Here is a 23124-nt window from a genome sequence, read left to right on the forward strand (position 1 = left end):
ATAACGCATGCAGAGCAGAATTAGGCCGATACCCGCTAATTATCAAAATATAGAAAAGAGCCGTTAAATTCTATAACCACCTAAAAGGAAGCGATTCCAGGAGAAGAACCCCCTAAGCAAGCTGGTCCTGGGGCTCTTTTCACAAACACAAACAGACCCCACAGAGCCCCAGGACAGCAACACAATTAGACCCAACCAAATCCTGAGAAAACAAAAAGATAATTACTTGACACATTAGAAGGAATTTACAAAAAACAGAGCAAACTAGAATGCTATTTTGGCCCTAAACAGAGAGTACACAGTGGCAGAATACCTGACCACTGTGACTAACCCAAAATTAAGAAAATATTTGGCTATGTACAGACTCAGTGAGCATAGCCTTGCTATTGAGAAAGGACGCCAAATGCAGACCTGGCTCTCGGGAGAAGACAGGCTATGTGCACACTGCCCACAAAATGAGGTGGAAACTGAGCTACACTTCCTAACCTCCTGACAAATGTATGACCATATTAGAGACACATGTTTCTCTCAGATTAAACAGACCCACAAATAATTAGAAAACAAATCAAATGTTGATAAACTCCCATATCTATTGGGTGAAATACCACAGTGTGCAATCACAGCAGCAAGATTTGAGACCTGTTTCCGCAAGAAAAGTGCACACAGTGAAGAACAAACACCATTGTAAATACATCCTATATTCATGTTTATTTATTTTCCCTTTTGTACTTTAACTATTTGCACATCATTACAACACTGTACATAGACATAATATGACATTTTAAATGTCTTTATTCTTTTGGAACTTTTATAAGTGTAATGTTTACTGTACATTTTTTGTATTGTTTATATCACTTTTGTTTATTATCTATTTCACCTGTATTGACAATGTAAACATGTTTCCCATGCCAATAAAGCCCTTAAAAATTGAAATTGAATTGAGAGAGAGAGAGCTTGGAGGAACTCAGTAGACCATAACAGTTCATTATTAACATTATAGACAGACAGTAAAAGGATGTTCAAGATTGTTCAACATATGACATTAAATCAACATGTCACTAAACAGAGAAATCCAAATGTTAACACAACACTACGTTTTTTTCCCAACATTCCTCATCCAAAAAGTAGGCCAACACCTGCCTGGCTAAATGTCCAGAGGAGGACAAAGAGCATCTATGGTTATCAGGCGTCAGTGGGCAGCAGTGTACATAATGAAAAATGTACATGGCCATCTCATACATATGGCATAATAGTGCTCCTGAAATCCTTGAGGGCATTTCTTGGTTTAGCCAAATATGCCTCTTAGCATAATGGACCTAGAGAGCCACCAGCCAACGAGCAATAAAAACATAAAAATACATATTTCATAGGATGCCCCTATGTACTACCACTTCCACCCAAAACCATTGTCGGATCTCCAGACCAATGTGTGTGCTTTCTTTGTGAGTGACAACACATTACCTTTACTATTTCTTGTTCATTTTCTAATATTTCCTTATTTAAAGCCTATAGGCTACAGCAAAACTAGACAGAACTGGCCTCCTACCTCCACCCTCTCATAATATGTGAGGATGAGGCAGGCTGAGAATTTGATTAAGCAAACCCGACAAATAAGCAGTGACCCTGAAAATTGGACAGCTTGTGAAAGGCCCATGGACTCTAAAATTCAGTATCGCTGACTTGTCATCAGTGTGTGGTGAGGTAGGAGGAGGGGAGTGGGGTTGAAGTAGTGGGGTGAGTAGGGAGGGAAACATGTGGATATATACTGCTGAGGTACCTGGGACTGAGAATGGAGCTCCAACTATGGGCATCCAGACACCCTCCCCCATCCCATCTCTGGGCTCTGGGCTCTGGGCTCATGATATTGGAAGCGATCCAAGCCTTCAACATGGAGGCATCACATCACATTGTGTTAAGTGACTCTTTCTTTGGAGTAGAACTCATAACCCGATCCAGGTATGTTGTTTGGGATTTTTCTGACAAGAGAGGCTTGCTTGCAGCAAAACCGTAGGAACCCATTTCAAAACACTGACAATATTTATCAAATGTTTGACGATTTTCTATTTGTCCCATCATGCTATTTACAAGTGGATTACAGGGATGTTCTAGAGCTCTTTGCATCCTTTCAATTTGCAGCGCCAATCCCTTCCTGACACTGGCATCTGGCCATAGCGTTAAAAAGGCCACTTGATACACTAATGTGGATGATAGACACAAAGACAAAACAATGACCCTGCCAAAAAACAGAATTAGTAAAAAAGCAAGCCCACATCCAGCCACTCGATAAAATATTACCAAATAAGGCATTTAGTTCAACATGAAGGGCTTTTTTCAGTCACATTTTATTTGGAGTACTGCACTCATTGATAAACCTGTTCCATTCAAAAACCCTAATGCAGTTCACACCTTTCGTTTGAGACTGGACAACGGAGCTGAGTCCTATGTTTGCATCACCAATGAGGTTCTCAATTGCCACGTTATGCAGAATAACAAGTGCAGGACCCTGAATCATGAAATGGTTCTATATTTTGGATAGCATCAGCGAAAAGCATTAAAGCCAATGGTGGGGTGGGACCATAATGACACAGACCCCTTTTAGAAATGTGATGTACAAGAGCCATGGCTGTGTGTATTGGCCATGGGGGAAACTGCCCCACCCAAATGACCCAGATGGGAGACATGATTGGGTAAAAACTGGCTAAGGCTAACGTTTACTTTGGATCGCTGCCCGAATCAAACCATCCCTGCTAACACCAACCAAGCTCTCTCTGTGAGCGTGCATGTCTGTGCTTCTGAATTGCTGTGTTTAGAACAACAGAGCCAGAGAAAGAGAGGGGACGTAGAAAAAGAGAACGTGTGTGTCAGCACATACAGTAACTGCCAAAATAAAGGAAACACTTGAGTAAATGAGGTATACAAAGTATATAGAAAGCAGGTGCTTCAACACAGGTGTGGTTCCAGAGTTAATTAAGCAATCAAAACATCCCATCATGCTTAGGGTCATGTATAAAATGCCCAGTTGCCCATAATGTTGACTAACATTAGCATAAGAAGAGATTACATTTATATTTGAGTAATTTAGCAGACGCTCTTATCCAGAGCGACGTACAGTTAGTGCATTCATCTTAAGATAGCTAGGTGGGTCAACCAAATATCACAGGCATAGAAAGTACATTTTTCCTCAATAACATCAGTAGAGTCAGGACAGAGAAGAGCTTGGACTGGGCTAAGCCGAAGCTGCCCTCCCGCAGGGGTGGGAGAGCCAAGAGACCCGAGGTGGCAGAACGAAGTGCTCAGGTTGGGGTGTAGGGTTTGAGGAAGGGAGGGGCACTTACTCTTGTTGTTTTGTAGGTAAGCACCATGGTCTTGTAGTGCATGCGAGCATTGACTGGAAGCCAGTGGATTGTGCGAAGGAGCGGTGTGACATGAGAGAACTTGGGAAGGCTAAAAACCAGGCGGGCTGCAGCGTTCTGGATAGGTTGCAGGGGTTTGATGGCACAAGCAGGGAGCCCAGCCAACAGCGGGTTGCTGTAGTACAGACGGGAGAGGACAAGTGTCTGGATTAGGATCTGTGTGCCATGGCCCACTTACTTGGGCCATGGACATTAGACCAGTGGAAATCTGTCCTTTGGTCTGATGAGTTCAAATGTAAGATTTTTGGTTTCACCTGCCGTGTCTTTGTGAGACGCAGGGTAGGTGAACGGATGATCTCCGCATGTGTGGTTCCCACCATGAAGCATGGAGGAGGAGGTGTGATAGTGTTGTGGTGCTTTGCCGGTGACACTGTCTGTGATTTATTTCGAAATCAAGGCACACTTAACCAGCATGGCTACCACAGCATTCTGCAGTGATACGCCATCCCATCTGGTTTGCGCTTAGTGGGGCTATCATTTGTTTTTCAACAGGACAATGACCCAACACACCTCCAGGCTGTGTAAGGGCTATTTGACCAAGGAGAGTAATGGAGTGCTCCAACCGATGACCTGGCCTCCACAATCACCCGACCTCAACCCAATTGAGATGGTTTGGAATGAGTTGGACCGCAGAGTGAAGAAAAAGCAGCCAACAAGTGCTCAGCATATGTGGGAACTCTTTCAAGACTGTTGGAAAAGCATTCCAGGCGAAGCTGGTTGAGAAAATGCCAAAAGTGTGCAAAGCTGTCATCAAGGCAAAGGGTGGCTACTTTAAAGAATCTAAAATATATTTTAATTTGTTTAATACTTTTTTGATTACAACATAATATGGACTTGTTATTTTAACAAATAGGGCTACCTTCTGTATACCACCCCTACCTTGTCACAACACAACTGATTGGCTCACATGCATTAGGAAGGAAAGAAATTCCACAAATTAACAAGGCACACCTATTCATTGAAATGCATTCCAGCTGACTACCTCATTAAGCTGGTTGAGAGAATGCCAAGTGTGTACAAAGATGTCATCAAGGCAAAGGGTGGCTACTTTGAAGAATACATTTTTTAAAACACTTTTTTGGTTGCTACATGTTTCCTTATGTGTTATTTCATAGTTTTGATGTCTTCACTATTATTCTACAATATATAAAAAAGTAAAAATAAAGAAAAACCTTTAAATGAGTAGGTGTCAAAACTTTTGACTAGTACTGTACATTGGTGTGCATATGTCTGTGTGTTAATTATTCTAGCACTGTGTGAATGGCCTCTTTTTCTGAATGTCTGGGAGCAAATATAGAACATTTCAACTCCCTCGGCCTCGACACACTGCAGTGTATGAACACGCGATGCACACAGCCCCGCACCCACTGATATACACATGGATGCACAAAACACACACAAGTTAACAAGAACATGCGGTGGCTAATGCAGGCAGTAAGCACGAAACCCTGCACTGCCTATTTGTCTCTGAGTTCTGATAACATGTTCACATATTTAGAGGTAGGGGCTGGTGGAGCGGTCATTGCCTATTGTCCATGCCTTCCCTTCGGTGCACAGCATTCCACAATGCACCAGGCCACATGACAGACTGGGGGATGGGGGTTGGCTTAGCTCGGGAAGAAGGGGATGAGGGGGAGGAGGGGAAAGAGAGGGATGAAGGGATCACCCACTGCAGATCATGGAACCCGGAAAGAGAGAGAGCTCTGCCTTTTTCTCATCTGAGTGCAGAGGATGGACAGAGAAGGGGGAGGGGCTGGAGGGGGGAAGGGAGGTATGGGGGTCCTTGAAAAAGCCTCTGTGATCTGAACTGAACAACCCCAATGAGTATCATGACATGTCACAAGACTTTTACAACAGGCATGCAGCTTATGTAACAAATCTGCATCCAAATACTACAACGACTTGTGACTATTTCCAGCTTGTTCACAGGATTTGGATACATGCCTTGTCACAGTGGCAGTATATATAGAATATTCATTACACTAAAGGTTGTTTACACAATTATGACTTGGCATTATTCACGGAGTGTACAAAACATAAGAAACACCTGCTCTTTCCATGACATAGACTGACCAGGTGAATCCGGGAGAAAGCTATGATCCCTTATTGATGTCACCTGTTAAATCAACTTCAATCAGTGTAGATGAAGGGGAGGAGGCAGGTTAAAGAAAGGTTTCTAAGCCTTGAGACAATTGAGACATGGATTGTGTATGTGTGACATTCAGAAGGTCAATGGGCAAGACAAAAGATTTAAGTGCCTTTGAACGGGGTATGGTAGAAGGTGCAAGGCGCACCAGTTTGAGTGTGAGAACTGCAACGCTGCTGGGTTTTTCACGGCGATCAGTTTCTTGTGTGTATCAGGAATGGTCCACCACCCAAAGGATATCCAGTCAACTTGACACAACTGGGGAACGGATTAGAAGTCACCCTGGCCCACCAATGTGGAATGCTTTCGACACCTTGTAGCAAAAGGGGGTGCAACTTAATACTAGGAAAGTGTTCCTTTTTGCACACCCTGTGTATAATGGCATTATGTTGACACATTTCAGTGCAGATGTAGCCTATAGAGACATGTGAAGCAAAGGTAAAGCACTGACTAAATCCATTTGATTTGATTGATGTATATTTAACCCCATGTCATGTTTCACACAAGAGCAACTCCACATTTACATTCAACATACAACAGCATACAACCATAGAATTAGAATTAGTCTAACCACAAATTGTAATCGTAAACATACAACACAGCCATACCATTGTCATGGGGGATATTGCACTACATTATTTATTTTCTATATCTATGTCCTGATCAATGAAGAGTTGTATAACACGTGTGTCCTAGGTCTGCATGTCCATGTTATTTTGTATTGCTGCCTGTGCCTATTTATATACTAAAGCCATTCTAAGCTTGCCTTTACATTGGATATAATCAGTGGCGTAAAATACTTAAGTACAAATACTTTCAAGTACTACTTAAGTCGTTTTTTTAGGTATCTGTATTTTACTATTTACATTTTTGACAACTACTACTTTATACTTTTTTAAAACCTTTATTTAACTAGACAAGTCAGTTTAAGAACAAATTATTATTTACAATAACAGCCTACTCCAGCCAAACCCAGACGACGCTGGGCCAAATGTGCGCCATCCTATGGGACTCCCAATCACGTCCGGATGTGTCACACCCTGACCATAGTTTGCTTTGTATGTTTCTATGTTTTGGTTGGTCAGGGTGTGATCTGAGTGGGCATTCTATGTTACATGTCTAGTTTGTCCAGTTCTATGTTCGGCCTGATATGGTTCTCAATCAGAGGCAGGTGTTCGTCATTGTCTCTGATTGGGAACCATATTTAGGTAGCCTGGTTTTCACTGTGTGTTTGTGGGTGATTGTTCCTGTCTATGTGTTTTCACCAGATAGGGCTGTTTAGGTTTTCGTTACGTTCATTACGGTCTTTATTTTGTAGTGTTTGTATTGATTCGTGTTTTACGTTTGTTTATTAAAACATGGATCGCAATCTACACGCTGCATTTTGGTCCGACTCTCCTTCTCACCAAGAAAACCGTTACAGAATCACCCACCCCAAAAGGACCAAGCGGTGTGTCAACAGGCAGCAGCAGCAAGAGAAGGAACAGAGGCAGGAGCAGCAGCAGCAGTGGGAGAGGCTGCATTACTTGGAGAAATGGACTTGGGAGGACGATTTGGACGGTAAAGGACCCTGGGCACAGCCTGGAGAATATCGCCGCCCCAAAGAGGAACTGGAGGCGGCGAAAGCAGAGAGGCACTGGTATGAGGAGGCAGCACGGCGACGCGGATGGAAGTCTGAGAGGCAGCCCCAAAAATTTCTTGGGGGGGGGGGCTAACAGGGAGTATGGCTACGCCAGGTAGGAGACCTGCGCAAACTCCCTGTGCTTACCGGGGGGCTAGAGAGACCGGACAGGCACCGTGTTATGCAGTGGTGCGCACGGTGTCTCCAGTGCGGGTGCATAGCCCGGTGCGGTATATTCCAGCTCCGCGTGTCGGCCGGGCTAGATTGAGCGTCGAGCCTAATGCCATGAAGCCGACTCTACGCATCTGGTCTCCTTGGGCCGGCTTACATGGCACCAGCTTTGCGCTCGGTGTCTCCGGTTCGCCTGCATAGCCCAGTGCGGGCTATTCCACCTCGCCGCACTGGCAGGGCGACCGTGAGCATTCAACCAGGTAAGGTTGGGCAGGCTCGGTGCTCAAGAGCTCCAGTGCGCCTGCACGGTCCGGTCTTTCCAGTACCACCTCCACACCCCAGCCCTCCGGTAGCAGCTCCCCGCACCAGGCTTCCTGTGCGTGTCTTCGGCCCAGTACCACCAGTGCCAGCACCACGCATCAGGCCTACAGTGCGCCTCGCCTGTTCAGCGCTGCCAGAGCCTTCCTCCTCTCCAGCGCTGCTGGAGTCTCCCACCTGTTTAGCGCTGCCAGAGTCTTCCGCCTTTACAGCGCTGCCGGAGTCTCCCGCCTGTTCAGAACTGCCAGTCTGCATGGAGCTGCCAGTCTGCATGGAGCTGCCAGTCTGCATGGAGCTGCCAGTCTGCATGGAGCTGCCAGAGCTGCCAGTCTGCCGCCGACGCTGCCAGTCTGCAAGGAGCCGCCAGTCTGCAAGGAGCCGCCAGAGCTGCCAGTCTGTATGGAGCAGCCAGAGCTGCCAGTCAGCATGAAGCAGCCAGAGCCGCCAGTCAGCATGAAGCAGCCAGGGCGGTCAGTTAGCATGGAGCATGGAGCAGCCAGTCAGCATGGAGCAGCCAGTCAGCATGGAGCAGCCAGCATGGAGCAGCCAGCCAGCATGGAGCAGCCAGCCAGCATGGAGCAGCCAGTCAGCATGGAGCAGCCAGAGTTGCCAGTCAGCATGGAGCAGCCAGATCTGCCAGTCAACCAGACTCTTCCAGATCCGCCAGTCAACCAGACTCTTCCAGATCCGCCAGTCAACCAGACTCTTCCAGATCTGCCAGTCAACCAGACTCTTCCAGATCCGCCAGTCAACCAGACTCTTCCAGATCCGCCAGTCAACCAGACTCTTCCAGATCCGCCAGTCAACCAGACTCTTCCAGATCCGCCAGTCAACCAGACTCTTCCAGATCCGCCAGTCAACCAGACTCTTCCAGATCCGCCAGTCAACCAGACTCTTCCAGATCCGCCAGTCAACCAGACTCTTCCAGATCCGCCAGCCAGCCAGGATCTGCTAGATCCAACTACCTGCCTGGGCTTCCTCTCAGTGCTGAGCTGCCCTTCTGTCCCGAGCTGCCCTTCTGTCCCGAGCTGCCCTTCTGTCCCGAGCTGCCCATCTGTCCCGAGCTGCCCATCTGTCCCGAGCTGCCCTTCTGTCCCGAGCTGCCCCTCTGTCCCGAGCTGCCCCTCTGTCCCGAGCTGCCCCTCTGTCCCGAGCTGTCATTAAGGAGGGTAACCTATCTAGGGACGCTAAGGAGGTGGTGGGGGGGGGGGGGGGGGGTGTACTGTCACACCCTGACCATAGTTTGCTTTGTATGTTTCTATGTTTTGGTTGGTCAGGGTGTGATCTGAGTGGGCATTCTATGTTACATGTCTAGTTTGTCTAGTTCTATGTTCGGCCTGATATGGTTCTCAATCAGAGGCAGGTGTTCGTCATTGTCTCTGATTGGGAATCATATTTAGGTAGCCTGGTTTTCACTGTTTGTGGGTGATTGTTCCTGTCTGTGTTTTCACCAGATAGGGCTGTTTAGGTTTTCGTTACGTTCTTTATTTTGTAGTGTTTGTATTGATTCGTGTTTTACGTTTGTTTATTAAAACATGGATCGCAATCTACACGCTGCATTTTGGTCCGACTCTCCTTCTCACCAAGAAAACCGTTACAGGATGTGATACAGCCTGGATTCAAACCAGGTACTATGGTGATGCTTCTTGCACTGAGATGCAGTGCCTTAGACCGTTGAGCCACTCGGGAGCTCTAAAGAAATTCCTAAAGAGAATTTTTTTAATTCAATTGTCCCGTCTGGTTTGCATAATATAATCAATTCGAAATGATTTATACTTTTACTTTTGATACGTAAGTATATATTTTAAACCAGATACTTTTACTCAAGTTGTATTTAACTGGGAGACTTTCACTTTTATGTGAGTCATTTGCTATTGAGGTGTCTTTACTTTTACTCAAGTATGACAATTGGGTACTTTTTCCACCACTGGATATAATGGCACACCTACATGGAAACGTGTGAATAATTAATTTGACTGATTTCCTTATTTGAACTGTAATTCAGTCAAATCTTTGTTGCGAGTTGTGTTTATATTTTTGTTCAGCATATGTTGAACCAAAGGCTAATGGTGCCTTAAAAGCAGGGTTGGGGAGTAACTGATTTCATGTAATCTGATTAAATATTTTGTGAAACTGTAATCAGTTACGTTACCAGTTAACTTATTGTAATCAAATTATAGATACTTTTGAAAAACTAGATTACTTCTTGGATTACTTTTAAATTTGATGTTTGCAAAAACTTCAAATTTGATTTGTTACATGGTGTAGACCTTACAGTGAAATGCTTACATTATGATACCTTACTGTTTTCTCAATGACATTCAACTCAGCATTAAGTTTAAGTTTCTTCCAACTAAGCGAGTCTGACCACAAGCCCGAGACCATTATGATGACACACCAAATGCATTTGATGGATCCTTTTTGTCTTCTAATGCCTCTTGGGGGGAATCAAAGTAATCCGATTATGTTACTAGTAACTGTAACCGATTACATTTAGAATGTAACCTACCCAACCCTGTTGACAAATGTTTTAATTCTAGACCTGAGATGACATTCGGGAGTAAGGCCTTTAACATCAAGGAAAACATGTTCCTATGGTGACAATAGCAATGATCTTAGTAATAAGAACACTTTTCTTATCACTTAATTGAGTCGTTCAAGAAAGACCCTTGTTGGGATATTCTTACTAAACCGTTTTTTTCCCTATTCTCTGTGGTGAAAGATAAGAGAATGAAACAAGATTTTAAAACTAGTGGTTGAGCTGTGATGCATGGAGCAAAAGTTGTTTGCTAATTCCAGTATTAGTCTGAACATGCTGGCGAACATCCCTCCAAAGCAAACAGAATCCTTTCAGAATCCACAGGGATTATTCATTCTAATCTCAATCTATATTTACAGCATATGCCAAAAGTTTTAGTGCACTACAATCATAACAACCATACTCCTATAATAGTATCACTGGATTACATCTGTTATCCTAAACAATGGACCTGCACATCCCCCACTCGTTTTAAGATGCAGCTTTTGATAAGAAACGAAAAATATGGACTTGTTGAGTTGCGTAAATTGATTTATGAGCATTAAAGTAGGCCATGATGCCAACAATGTACTGAAAGAAGAACAACATTAAACATCAGCACAGCTGTCCCATTTGCACATAGTGGCCATTAGGCCTAACTCCTCAATTTTGTTGATAGAATCAAACTATCAAGACATTTTATCAGGGTGTTCTCAGAATCAGACGCTCTGAAGTAACCTCTGGGTAAAACTACTACTTAGATAGCTTCACACCAAAAAACACATTACTCCATTGAAGGGGACTGGGTCAGATGTAATATGGCGCCGGAGCAGAAGGCAGATGTTTTACATGCCCCCAACCGATTGTGTTTTTTTTGTTCGCTTATCTGCGTTGTTTGTAACTTGTTTTTTTACTATTTTTGTACATAATGTTGCCGCTACTGTCTCCTATGACCAAAAATAACTTCTAGACATCAGGACTGCGATTACTCACCACGGACTAGCAGAATCCTTTTTCTTCTTTCACGACTCTGACGAGCCCGAGGCGGAGGATATACAGCTCCCTCGGGAACAGGCCCCGACCCCAGTGATCTGCGTGAAGAGGATGCGGAGAAAGAGAGGCCGGAGGGCGGGCTGCCTTCTGAGAAGTCAGAGGCGATCGAATAAACCCCCACTCCCCTCAATTCTGCTAGCAAACATGCAATCTTTGGACAATAAAATGGACGAGTTACGCGGAAGATGAAACTACCAACGGGATATTAAAAACTGTAACATCTTATGCTTCACGGAGTCGTGGCTTAATGACAACAATTGCAACATACATAAACATGCTGTTTATACGATGTACCGGCAGGATAGAACAGCGGCTTCTGGTAAGACAAGGGGCGGTGGTCTATGTATTTTTGTAAACAACAGCTGGTACACGATATCTAAGGTAGTCTCGAGCTATTGTTCGCCGGAGGTATTGTTTCTCATAATAAGCTGCAGACCACATTACCTACATGTACGAGGGAATTTTCATCAATATTCTTTGTAACTGTTTACATACCACCACAGTCAGAGGCTGGCACTAAGATAGCATTTAATGAGCTGTATTCCGCCATAAGCAAACAAGAAAACGCTCACCCAGAGGCAGGTGCTCCTAGTAGCCGGGGATTTTGATGCAGGGAAACTTAAATCAGTTTTACCATATTTCTATCAGCATGTTAAACGTGCAACCAGAGGGAAAAGAACTCTGGACCACCTATACTTCACACACAGAGATGCATACAAAGCTCTCCCTCACCCTCCATTTGGCAAATCTGACCATAATTCCATCCTCCTGATTCCTGCTTGCAAGCAAAACTTAAAGCCGGAAGAACCAGTTACTAGATCAATAAAAAAGTGGTCAGATGAAGCAGATGCTAAGCTACAGGACTGTTTCGCTAGCACAGGCTGGAATATGTTCTGGGATTCCTCCAATGACAGTGAGGAGTACACCACATCTGTCAATGGCTTCATCAATAAGTGCATTGATGACGTCGTCCCCACATTGACCGTACATACATACCCCAACCAGAAGCCATGGATTACAGGCACTGAGCTAAAGACTAGAGCTGCAACTTTCAAGGAGCAGGACTGTAACCCGGGAGCTTATACAAAAACCCGCTATGCCCTCCGACGAACCATCAAACAGGCAAAGCATCAATTCAGGATTAAGATCGAGTCGTACTACACCGGCTCTGACGCTCGTCGGATGTGGCAGGGCCTGCAAACGATTACAGACTACAAAGGGGAGCATAGCCGAGAGCTGCCCAATGACACAAGCCTACCGGAAGAGCTAAACACGCTGACCAACTAGCTAAGTGTCTTCACTGACATTTTCAACCTCTCCCTGTCAGAGTCTGTAACACATCAACATGTTTTAAGCAGAACACCATAGTGCCTGTGCCCAAGAACACTAAGGTAACCTGTCTAAATGACTACCGACCCTTAGCACTCACGTCTGTAGCCATGAAGTGCTTTGAAAGGCTGGTCATGGCTCACATCAATACCATCATCCCAGAAACCCTACCCACTCCAATTTGCATACCGCCCCAACAGATCCACAGATGATGCAGTCTCTATTGCTCTCCACATTCTCCACACACTTTCCCACCTGGACAAAAGGAACACCTATGTGAGAATGCTATTCATTGACTACAGCTCAGCGTTCAACACCATATTGCCCTCAAAGCTCACCAATAAGCCCAGGACCCTGGGACTAAACACCTCCCTCTGCAACTGGATCCTGGACTTCCTGACGGGCCGTCCCCAGGCGGTAAGGGTAGGTAACAACACATCTGCCACGCTGATCCTCAACACAGGGGCCTCTCAGAGGCACGTGCTCAGCCCCCTCTATTTGCACCCCCCCCCCCCCCCCTCTCCACACCACTGCCACTCTCTGTTGTCATCTATGACTAGGTCACTTTAATTAACTCTACCTCCATGTACATACTACCTCAACTAACCGGTGCCACCGCACATTGACTCTGTACCCCCCTGTATATATTGTTATGTTATTTTTTACAGCCACTCTTAATTACTTGATACTTTTATCTCTTATTCTTATCCATATTTTTTTAAACTGCACTGTTGGTTAGGGGCTCGTAAGTAAGCATTTCACTGTAAGGTTTACCTGTTGTACCTGTTGTATTCGGCGCATGTGACCAATACAATTTGATTTGATTTGATCAGCTACCTAAGGATGAGGAAGTTCCGCAACAGAAAGCAAATTAACAGAGGGAAGGATGAAAATAAAGGGCAATCCTGCCTCCTGGTTTAGTTGCAAGTAAACTCAGCTTTTCCAGGAATCCCTTGAGTGCTCTTATTGGATAAGTTAAGTTATCTGAGGGCCTGGCCACTTTCCGCCTCGCAGGAGAAACGCGTGGTGACATGGTGGCCCTTTTCACCCCTCCGTCTTTACAACAAAACAACTCACAATAGAAGGGCCATACCTCGCTCCCAGGGGGCCCCTGGGCATCTTTGTTGGAACAACGGAACGAAAGAAAAGGTGGTTGTTACAAATTTAGGGCAAGTGTATTTTCATTGTGTTGTACTTATGTGAAATAGTGTCACACAAAACATGGATGTCTATTTATAATGCTGGAGGTTGATGCACTTGGGTTTGTGTCAACAGTTATTCAGCCTTCCAGTTCCGTCTTCTAATTATACCTTCTAAATGAAGGGCTTTCACATTTACACCACCCAAAATATTATGAGTGCATTTGATTTGTGTACTCATTTTTGTTCCTCATCTGACTGCCAGGCTGGACGAAGAGTGGCACCGTGCTACAGTACAGCGAGCCAGAGAGAAACACAACTGGAGCTTGGCTTGTCTGTGGTTGTTAGTGTGGGGACCTCCATCACAGCGGGAGTGGTCCATTAACAGAGGTAACACTGACAACATATTAGAGTCCAGAGCCAGAGCTCCGAGAGGGCTTCTTTCAGACAAGCTATACAGCTTTACACACAGTTCTAATTGCTGCAGTCTTATAGCAGCAGTGGGAGGCCATAGTGTGTGTGAGTCTACAGTATGTGTGCCTGTTAATGTATGTCAGAATGACTTCCTCCCCTATTCCACATATAGGGAGACTTGGGAGTGGAATTGCAGTTGACATGCTGACTCATGTGCACACACACGCACACACACAAACACACACGGGGGAGGGGAGGGGAGGGGAGGGGAGGAGGGGTTGGAGATTGCACAATAGCAGACTAATAAGCATATCATTAATTCTCAAGGATGAAATATCAATGAAAAAGAACTTACAAAGCCACCAGCAAAACTATGACAGTATTGCATTAGTGTTTACGCTACAGTAAATATCTAGCAGAATATATTACCATAAACAGCAGTTGATGGGTGCGTGCATGACATAATATACAGAAGCACATTCTAAATGGACACGTTGACATTCAAACAAAATCCAAATAACCTGAGGCCACCATGGTGTGTCACATGGACCTGGAGTCACAGAGATGACACCCCAATGGCACCCTATTCCGTGTATAGTGCACAACCTTTGACCAGGGTCCATAGGGCCCAGTCTATAGGGAATAGGGTGCCATTTGGGACACAGACACCACCAAGCTCCTTCCATCTGTTATAACCTCCCATGTTTCGCTGTGATGAAATTACACCTGCCCCAGCTCCTGGTGGCTGTGTTGTGTAGATTCTGGGTACGGGTAATCCTGGGAGTGAATTGTTGTTTGCTCTAGGTGTAACCTGCTAAGCACAGGGGGCAAGGCCTCCAAGCACAGGGGGCAAGGCCTCTAAGCACAGGGGGCAAGGCCTCCAAGCAAAGGGGGCAAGGCCTCTAAGCACAGGGGGCAAGGCCTCTAAGCACAGGGGGCAAGGCCTCTAAGCACAGGAGGCAAGATCTCTAAGCACAGGGGGCAAGGCCTCTAAGCACAGGGGGCAGGGCCTCTAAGCACAGGGGGCAAGGCCTCTAAGCACAGGGGGCAAGGACTCTAAGCACAGGAGGCAAGGTCTCTAAGCACAGGGGGCAAGGCCTCTAAGCACAGGGGGCAAGGCCTCTAAGCACAGGGGGCAAGGACTCTAAGCACAGGAGGTAAGGTCTCTAAGCACAGGGGGCAAGGCCTCTAAGCACAGGGGGCAAGGCCTCTAAGCACAGGGGGCAAGGCCTCTAAGCACAGGAGGCAAGGTCTCTAAGCACAGGGGGCAAGGCCTCTAAGCACAGGGGGCAAGGCCTCTAAGCACAGGGGGCAAGGCCTCTAAGCACAGGGGGCAAGGCCTCTAAGCACAGGGGGCAAGGCCTCTCTGGGTAGCCACCTGCCTGGTCCAGTTGCAGGATAGAAGGAATCTACTTAGGGCTCGGACACACCGGTAGCGTTTGCCGGCCGAGAGTACTTAGCATCTCTGAACAGAGTGCTGGCTGTAATTTGCAAACCGAGCGCAAACTGATTCTACATTTAAAATCGTGGGGAAATGTTGTCAGTGAGACGTCCGCCAGCAGGTCATCCATAAAACACACCACCTCGAATGAACGGCAGATCAACGGCAGATCAACATTTGGTGCGGTCCCTTAACAGCCAGAACAGAACATATTTAATTTGGAACAGGACAGAGTACTGTCTTTATCTGAGACATTAGCATGGACCAAACCAAATGCTGCCTAATGTATCATAAAATATTTTCACATCCAGTCCATCAAAAATGTAAACAGCAGCTGTGAGAGAAGCTGTGGCCTAGTCTATAGGGGAGAAATGCCTATGCATACTGCACACAGAATAATTTGGTATTTACTGGTGGTGCTTTAGGTTTTAGCCACTCCTGCTCTTATTCCTTAAAGGCAGCTGTTTTTATATCAATATCAAATAATTTCAGGGTAACAATACCATACTGTACCATAATTTGCTTTTTAGCAAAAAACTATTTCTCAAGCAAGTATTTTGCTAGGACTGCCTGGGAATGGTTTGAGTGGGGAGGGGAAAACTGAAAACAAGCTGTTATCGGCAGCGAGGTTTGGAACTCTTGTTGTTATTGGTCTATTAACCAATTTACTGCATGGTGATGTCACCATGGAAAGCCGAAACTCCCACTCATGCAAATCTGCTGCTTAGAAGGTCCTGTGTATATTGCATTTTCAACAAGAAACTAACACTGATCACATTTTTTAACACTTATACATTATTAGTTTCATCAGCTGTTGTACAATATGATACAAAACATAGGAAAAACTGTATTATGACAGCACTTTGCCTTTAAGGCTGGTAGAGGAGGGATGCAAGAAGGCCTAAAGACAAGGGAGACAGGAGGCAGCTGGGATGGATAATACTGTCGGACGGATTATACGGGCTCTGCTAGGCTTTGTTCAACTTGTACAAGACATTTAATTACACACACAGCAACAACATTGGACTATGGTACAACACACACATCCTGCTGCCGAGATAAACAAAATACAACAGAGGGCATCTGAGGTATTAAAGAAAAATACAGAACATGGCGTCCCTACCATAGCACGATGCTAGTTCACTCCGGTTGTTATTACTAAACCAACAATACACAGCATTAACTGCAGGTAGACTTCATTCATTATTCATTCATTTGGGGTGGCAGGGTAGCCTAGAGCGTTGGACTAGTAACCGAAAGGTTGCAAGTTCATATCCCTGAGCTGACAAAGTACAAATCTGTCGTTCTGCCCCTGAACAGGCAGTTAACCCACAGTTCCTAGGCCTTCATTGAAACTAAGAATTTGTTCGTAACTGACTTGCCTAGTTAAATAAAGGTAAAAAATTAAATAAATAAAAAATTAACAGCAATTAGTTGGGTAATGATGGTGATGGCTACAAGGACTACTAGCCACCATACACACGCATTAATGGTAATGAAGAACTAAACCAACTCTCCATAAACCAACCACCCTAAACCCAGCACACAGAGCAGCATTTGGTCTGTGTACATACAGCAAATTATGGTGGGACACAGGGAGAGACTATAGGCAGGTAGACAAGGGCCATGATCGGCTGCAGGTTAAGGTTCACTCTCCTCATGTACTTCATGAACACCGGCAATCTATCACTGACTATTGTCATGACGTTGGCCTGGGGGTAGGTTTATGACAGTCATAAATACCTCTTCCCCCCCTTTTTCCTCTCTCTACCCTACTGATGTTACATTTGCAAAACCCTTGGTTAACATAGGGATTCTGGGAACATCAGAAGGTGGGGGGAAATGAACTATATTCTGGTAATCCGACCAATGGAACATATGCGGTGGTACTTAATGAATATGATGTCAGTTTGGTTGTCATCTGAGACATTCTCATCAATGATAAGATGACAAACTCTACAGTGGAAAGTCTACACATCAGAGTTATCGGATTAACATGGAATTATAGTTCAATTTAAATGTTTGAATATGAAATTATTTGTGATGGGATGAAATGTGATTTTAGCTTCTAAAATCCTCCTAAAATCATCCTAAATTCCTCTCCCTTCCTATATAAGCCCTTGGCGACAATATAACCTCCTGTTCCGAGGACGACGGTCCGATGTCAGAATGGTTCAGATAATAACTACAGAACGAAGCCAACATCAGCGTGAGCTTTGGTTGCGAATGGTATGAACTTTGAATTCTTATTCACTACAAAAGTGATAGCTCCTAGCCGTTGAGTTGCAAATGAGGGTTAGGAAGGAACAGACAGAGTATCCCGTGTACCACACAACGACGTTACTACAACGTATTCAATTTACCAGCAGAGACATTCTTCAAAGAACTCGGTTGGGCAACACGGCCTTCCATCTACCACCAACCTACCGAAGCGCAGCTCAGAGTAAATATTTATTGCATTTTCCTTTTCCAAATGGGAGGTAATTTAGAATGCATAAGACTCTCTAGTTAATTACATTTACATGATTAGCTCAATCAGGTAATATTAATTATGGAGAAATTATTTCATAGAATAGCATGTCATATCACTTAATCCGGCATAGCCAAAGACACGACACTGTCAAGGAAGGAACTACGCTAATACAGTTACACAACGAAGATAAGAGGGCTTGTCAGCATGCTTTAGCCTGTGACGCTGAAATACAATATCAACAATATATTTTGACAGGCTGAAGACGTGTTAGACCCCTAATACAATAATCAGTTAACCTATAGTGCACCTATCATGATGTTTCATATTCAAGCAAAGTTAAGCAATTTCAGAGATTAAACAACCCCTCGATGACCCGAGAAATGACTAGATTTACCATGGTAAGAATACTTTCATATAGCTTTTTCAATTGATTAAAGCGATAGATGATATAATCCCATAGCTAAGGTCTGGTCTGGATTCACCCCCCCCCCACCCCTTCGGGCAGCGTTTCCCAAACTCGGTCCTTGGGACCCCAGGGGGTGCATGTTTTGGTTTTTTCCCTAACCACTACACAGCTGATTCAAATTATCAAAGCTTGATGATAAGTTGATTATTTGAATCAGCTGTGTAGTGCTAGGGCAAAAAAAAAATAACGTTCCCCCGTTTGGGGTCCTGAGGACTGAGTTTGGGAAACCCTGCCTTGGGGCATCTCCAACCCTCTCCGCAAAATATTTGTACATGTGCACTTAAGGCATCTCCCTCCACACTGGAAAAACTATGCATTTGCAATATCTCCCCCCAACACACTGGTATCACGAGCCTCGGATCCCATCCGTCTCACACCAAACAGCCATTTCAAAAAGCTACACTCTTAAACAAACATTGCTCTTCCTCCATTTCATAAATTCTTTAAACTCTGAGATTTCTCTCAATTATTAATGCTTTGAGTACATCCAACGCCCGCATTGCAGCATTCTCTTTAAAATATCACTGCCTAAAATAACAGTGTCTTTCCCTCACAACATAGGAGAGAAAAAATACAAATCCGTCCTCCTTGCATGCAATTATTTTGTTCCCTCACACACACTTCTCGGTTTTTAATGGAGACCCTGCTTTCTCTTCCATCCTTAACTCCAAATACAGGCAGAGTTACGGGCCTCTATGAAATATTGAGGCCCCTTCTTCTTCTCCAGGATGAAATAATGTGATGGCTGCTGCTCCAGCTGGGGCTCTTTCCTTCCACATCACAGCTGATATGTGCTTTGAAGGCATCGGGAAACACAGGCCACATGAGAGACTCAGGAGCTTTATTGTTTTGACATCTTCATAACAGTTCTAGGGATGGGAGCATGAATGAGGAGGTTTACAAAGCCACAGTGGCTACACACAGTGCTTCCCATGACGATGCACAGCAATTACTGCTCTGTTCAACTACTTAGTGTACAGGCCAGACAGCAAGGCAGCACAGGGATGCTGAAAGAGGCTCAGGCTAACTGCTCTGTCAGCTCTCTGCTCTGATGCTGTTTAAGTAGAGCATATTTTTAGGATAGGCTTTAGCTACATGCTGTAGTAGCCCTGTGCTATGGTAATGCGCCCTTGTTCTGTACAAAGTGAGGGATCAGTGGCCCCCTGTTTGCATCCAAGGAGCATCCTTATGTCTACACAGAAAGCACTACATTTCAGGGAGCACTTGATTGAGAACCTCAAACTAAGGGCCCTATTCAATCAATAGTTCAAGAGTAATAAGGGCGTTCTTTGTGGACTACTTCTTACCAGTGAAGAAGTTCTTGGCCCGGAGGTAGCTGACACTTAGGCGGAGGATGGAGAGTTTGTCCAGGCTGGTGGTGACCTCCTCTGGGAAGGGCAGAAGGCTGGCCAGCCTCTCCAGCTCTCCATTTAGACGGTCCCGGTGGCGCTTGGAGGGGTTCGACTTGGCCCCTTCTGATGGGGGCTGTTTCACCCTGAGAGAGAAGAAACCATTTATTGAAACGTAATATTTTTACAGAAAATTCTAGGTAGGTCTTCTGATAAATTATAATGATGGTTGTATTAGGGCATTATTAACAATTATTAGCATTATCAATATTTTTTACAAATTATCATTTTGTAGAAATAAATAAATCATTCAAATAATTCCAAAAAATGTTTTAGAGAAACATTAAAATTATGAAAACACATAAGGAAAATACAAAACATGAATTTCCATGTGTGAATGACACAATGGTTTTTATTGTTAATACACTTTGACTCATCATGTATAGTGCTCCAACAACCCACTCATGCTTTAACAAATCATTTCAATAAATGCCTCCAGAGCATTGAACGCACTGCAGGCATTGTACCATGAACAGCAACACATTCTCCACTCACAACAAACAATGTTGGTTCAACAAAGATGTATGTATGTAAACAGATGTTAGGCCTATATTCATGTTAGACCAATTTTCCGTATTAAATTAGTAAATTACTAAATAGGCTTATTTCAAAAATAATAATACACAGGCTATAAATGGAAATGTAATAATAGTAAAAAGCCATTTGTTGTATGAATTTGCACTGTGCATTTTGGCGCATGAATGGTTCTTTTTCAGTGAGGAATTCTAGCAGGTGCAAGTGCTCTTAAATATCTGAAAGTTCTTGCCTTATGCATCTGTACCTCCATCACAAACATTGGACATTGTCCGATTCGTTTCCATCAAACATTTGTACCCAGAACCAACGAAACGCATTGTTGACATAAAATAACAAATGCAAAAACAATAATTTATGAAGACAAGTGAAACGTTCGAGAGCATGCTACTTTAAGCTTACTGGGAAATCGAATTAAATATCGAATTACGATCACATTAGATATCCAGAAAATGTTGTACTATTGATTTATGGTAGCCTATATATTCTGTAACAAATTAATACTCGTATAGTCAAATAAACTGTTATACAATGTGAGTGCCTGGTCGAGGCCTTTCTGACACTGTCCTGTAGGGCGCACTAAAAGTTGTTTATTTGTCCTGTCGTGCGCCATCGATTTATCAATTTAACTCAGGTTAAAATATGCTATTTAAATTTGCACACTTGATGACAAATTTACATCTATTTCGAGCTGTCATAGGATGGCCTACTTACAACGGTCACTAAAAGAGTATAGCTGGTATGGGTGCAGGGTTTAAGAACATTACGCTATTTCTGTTTGCAAAAATACCTTTCAATTCACAGAAATACAATGTACTTACGCTCTCTGGACTGGTTTTCTCCTTTTACGTCCAGCATACATGATGTGGCTGTATTGCAAGCCCGATGAATCTCCCAAAAATTATATTAGGTTACAGTTGCCTTCGAGCTACATATAGCCCACAAGAAATGTTGTTATACTAATCCTTCAGATGAAGAACGTAAACACATTCGCGAGAGGCCAACCACATCTAAACGAAAAACAACAAACAGTGCTACTTTTAGTTGATATGTTCTCATTTAACTGTGCGCTGATCCAGAGACGGGAGAATAATTCAAATTTCTATAAATGCATGGTGATGCATGGCATCGTTGCGCGCTCAGATTGCCATCCAGACTGCCTCCGTTAAAATTGATCAAATGTATTAAAGTTGCAATGCTGTTTATAATCCATCGACAAGCTTAATTGGTCTGCAAAAGAATGCTTCAAACAAATATACAACCCCAGTAATTATTCTCCTCGTCTAGCGGAATGGTGATCTTGATGTGCAATGCCAGTGCGTTTAGAAAGGCTTAATCCTCTTCCATGCACCTTCTATGCACCTTTCCAATGATTTCCCAGGCAATTTTTTTCATATTTTACACCGATAATAATCGAACAAGGTTGTTAGGATATTTTATATATTGTATATTAGTCCAATGCTAAACTTCCGCTATACCCAATTATCGAGTCAGGTTCGGGCACGCGCATCACCCTGCTAGGGTCCGGGGCACAGATTTAGGCGGGCACGCGCAATAGGCATGAGGCAAGCAAGAGAGTTCCGGCCGTGCATTAATGAGAAAATCTCCTGGAAACACAAGCAACCACGTCAATGTTTGCGCGTTCCTGAGCTGCCTGTTTCGTCCAATCAGAGTGGAGATGAGAGAGTAGAGGTTCATGTTGAGCCTAAGTGGCCTTTGCTGTATTTGGGTCAGAGGTTAGACGTTTAAATAATGAAACCATGCTATTCTAAATTCATGGTTTAGCATAGCCATGGTGTTGAGATGCAATGCATTAAAAATGTGTCCACATTTCGTGCCATAGCATACATTTGATTCATAAAAATGTCTACATACCCGCTGATGTTACAAAATCCAAACACATGCCTACCTCTTTGCATATAGATTCATGATTAATCTGATTACTTTTTGTTGTTGTTTTCATTTATAGGCATGCTTGTAATAGCACGGGAACTGTGTCTGTCTAGGTCAAGGCCTAATAAAACATTTTACTGCTGGAAAGCAGCTGAGCTTCTCATAATCTTAACAAAATGTACACAGGCAGGCTCAAGTGAATGCTTTCACAAAATAAAACTATGATAATGCATACATGGAGTCATGTGACTGGCGTTCCCGATGCTGAGAGAGCAGGGCCTATATATCCTGTGCTACGTGAAGATGAGAGAGACACATTTAGAATCACGTATGTAGAGCAGAGCCTTTGGATTCTCAGTACAACGCAGTTAGTGGCTGGTAGCTCTCCATACATATCATTGAGCCTGCACCACAAATATGTTGTTTATGATTTTTTCGTGGCTTTTGGGGAATTGTACATTCTGTGTAGTTGTACCAAAATGAAGCAGTGCACATAATATGCTAAACGAGATGAAAATAGTACAAAATGGGTATGGTTTGGGACATTTTGTTTGTTGTTGGAAACCACTTATACTATAAAAAATAAATATAAACTACAACCAACCCGCAATTCTCACAAGCATTTCAAAATGTCAACTGTCAGTCCAATATCAATATGATGACTGGTGGCATTGTTCATCTTCCCTGCTTTCACTCTTCTTGTATTCAATGAGTGGGGACCTGGCAGTTTTGTTTAGTTGTTTGTCAGTTCATTTGTTTGTTTGCCCTGAAACACAAAACACCAAG

The 23124-nt window shown here is 43.9% G+C and overlaps 1 protein-coding gene across 2 annotated transcripts in view; it reads right to left on the bottom strand.

Moving 5' to 3' along the window:
- The window catches only part of LOC110520172 (aryl hydrocarbon receptor), a 50124-nt gene extending 28128 nt beyond the window's left edge, over positions 1-21996 (bottom strand). For both annotated transcript variants that reach the window (XR_005048987.1, XM_036974559.1), the window contains exons 1-2: positions 21267-21996; positions 19810-19997 (exon numbers count right to left, since the gene is read on the bottom strand). Coding sequence is in view for 1 of the 2 variants with exons in the window: in XM_036974559.1 (XP_036830454.1) it covers positions 19810-19997; positions 21267-21307 (229 nt within the window). In the remaining variant the exon portion in view is untranslated. The remainder of the gene's footprint in view (positions 1-19809; positions 19998-21266) is intronic.
- Between the last annotated feature and the right edge of the window lie 1128 nt (positions 21997-23124).

The sequence above is a fragment of the Oncorhynchus mykiss genome, chromosome 3 (genome assembly GCF_013265735.2).
Source record: "Oncorhynchus mykiss isolate Arlee chromosome 3, USDA_OmykA_1.1, whole genome shotgun sequence".
Taxonomy (NCBI): domain Eukaryota; kingdom Metazoa; phylum Chordata; class Actinopteri; order Salmoniformes; family Salmonidae; genus Oncorhynchus; species Oncorhynchus mykiss.